At 70.7% G+C, this 2,080-nt stretch overlaps 1 protein-coding gene across 1 annotated transcript; it reads left to right on the plus strand.

Annotated features, from left to right (window-relative positions):
- The first annotated feature begins 730 nt into the window (after positions 1-730).
- Positions 731-1,576, plus strand: SOX21 (SRY-box transcription factor 21). Its single transcript, XM_030464709.1, has one exon. The coding sequence runs from the start codon at positions 731-733 to the stop codon at positions 1,574-1,576; it is 846 nt and encodes a 281-aa protein (XP_030320569.1).
- The last annotated feature ends 504 nt before the right edge of the window (positions 1,577-2,080 follow it).

Below are 2,080 nucleotides of genomic sequence, written 5' to 3' on the forward strand. Positions count from 1 at the left end.
CCAGGAGGCCGCGGCGCCCGGCGGCCGCTTGCCACCCGCGCCCGGCGAGTATGTGCGAGGAGCGGGCGGCTCGTCGCGCCCCCGCGGGCGGAGCGGGGCAGCTGTGAACCGGGCGGCCCGCACCCCCCCGGGGGCCTGCCCGCACCTCCTTAGCCACCGACGACCTCGTCCCGCCCGGCCCGGCACTGCGCCGCGCCGGGCTGCCCCCCGAGCTCGGCGGGCGGCGATGGCTCCGGGCAGATTCTGACCGCCGCCCCGTCCGGGGCTCGCCGCTGCACCGAAGATCGCCGAGGAGCATCGCGCCTTCAAAAGCGAGGATCCGTCCTGCCCCGCGTCTCTCCCCGCCACCGGCTACTGCTCTCGCCGTCGAGACTTCCCTGCCGTCCCGCCTGGACTCCAGTCGCTGCCTGTCGCCGCTCGCCCCGAGGAAGAGCCCTGGCCCGGAGATCGGCAGCGCGGAGAGAGGCTCCGCGGCCCAGGCGGGGAGAGGCTCCCGTCCCGCCCGCCGTAGCTCCCTGACAGGGAGGCACCACTGAGCCCGGAGCGGGGCCGCCGGGGACCGCCGCCCCGCACCAGCCGGAGCCGGGACCACCGTAGCGGGGTACCCGCCGAGATTGAGTTTGGAGGAACGGAGCGCGGCGGGGGCGAGGAGGAGGCGGGAGAGTCACCCGGAGGAGGCGGCCGCCAGCGCGGGGCGGGCGGCGGCTCGCCGGGGCAGCGGGGGGACACCATGTCCAAGCCGGTGGATCACGTCAAGAGGCCGATGAACGCCTTCATGGTGTGGTCGCGGGCACAGCGGCGGAAAATGGCCCAGGAGAACCCCAAGATGCACAACTCGGAGATCAGCAAGCGCCTGGGCGCCGAGTGGAAGCTGCTGACCGAGTCGGAGAAGCGGCCCTTCATCGACGAGGCCAAGCGGCTTCGGGCCATGCACATGAAGGAGCACCCCGACTACAAGTACCGGCCCCGGCGGAAGCCCAAGACGCTGCTCAAAAAGGACAAGTTCGCCTTCCCCGTGCCCTACGGGCTGGGCGGCGTGGCGGACCACGAGCACCCGCACGGACTGAAGGCGGGCGGGTTGCACGGCGGGGCGGCCGGCGGGCTGGTGCCCGAGTCGCTGCTGGCCAACCCCGAGAAAGCGGCGGCCGCCGCCGCCGCTGCCGCCGCCCGCGTTTTCTTCCCCCAGTCGGCCGCCGCCGCTGCTGCAGCCGCCGCTGCGGCCGCCGCCAGCAGCCCCTACTCCCTCCTGGACCTGGGCTCCAAAATGGCCGAGATCTCCTCCTCCTCCTCTTCTTCGGGCTCGGGGCTGCCCTACGCCTCCTCGCTGGGCTACCCAGGCGCCGGCGGGGCGGGCGCCTTCCACGGGGCCGCCGCCGCTGCCGCCGCCGCCGCGGCCGCCGCCGGGGGGCACACGCACTCGCACCCGTCGCCCGGTAACCCGGGCTATATGATCCCCTGCAACTGCAGCGCCTGGCCCGGCCCGGGGCTGCAGCCCCCGCTGGCATACATCCTCCTGCCGGGCATGGGCAAACCGCAGCTGGACCCTTACCCCGCAGCCTACGCCGCGGCCCTATGACCCGCGGCCGGAGAATGCCCGCGCAGAGCCCCGGCGCCCGTCTGGATGGCTGCCGGTGCAGACGTGGGACCGGGGAGCGGGGAGAGCCGCCGCCGGTGGGGGCCGGGGCAGGCGGCGGCGCAGAGCGCCGGAGCTGCCGCTGACCTGTTGCGCGTCGCCCGCCCTTGGCCGCGTCCCCGTCCGCCGTCCCGCGTAGAGCTTTTGTGTGTTGCATGCGGTCTTTGCAGATAGCCGAGCTGAAAAAAAAAAAAAAAAAAAGAGAAAATTAAAAAAAAAAAAAAAAAAAAAAAAAAAAAGAGAAAAAAAGAAAAATATTAAGAAAAAAACATATCCGCCCTGCCCTGCCCCAAAAGTTTTTATTCGGGACAGCCAAGGGGGACTTTTGTCCCCCTCCATCGGCTCTTCCTGGCCGTGCTGCTCTTTCTAGGGCTGCTGGTTCTCCTCTTCCTCCTCGTCCTACGCCGTGCTGAGCTCGGAAAGGTCCCGCTGCATCGCGCCGGAACG

Source organism: Calypte anna, chromosome 1 (assembly GCF_003957555.1).
Source record: "Calypte anna isolate BGI_N300 chromosome 1, bCalAnn1_v1.p, whole genome shotgun sequence".
NCBI lineage: Eukaryota > Metazoa > Chordata > Aves > Apodiformes > Trochilidae > Calypte > Calypte anna.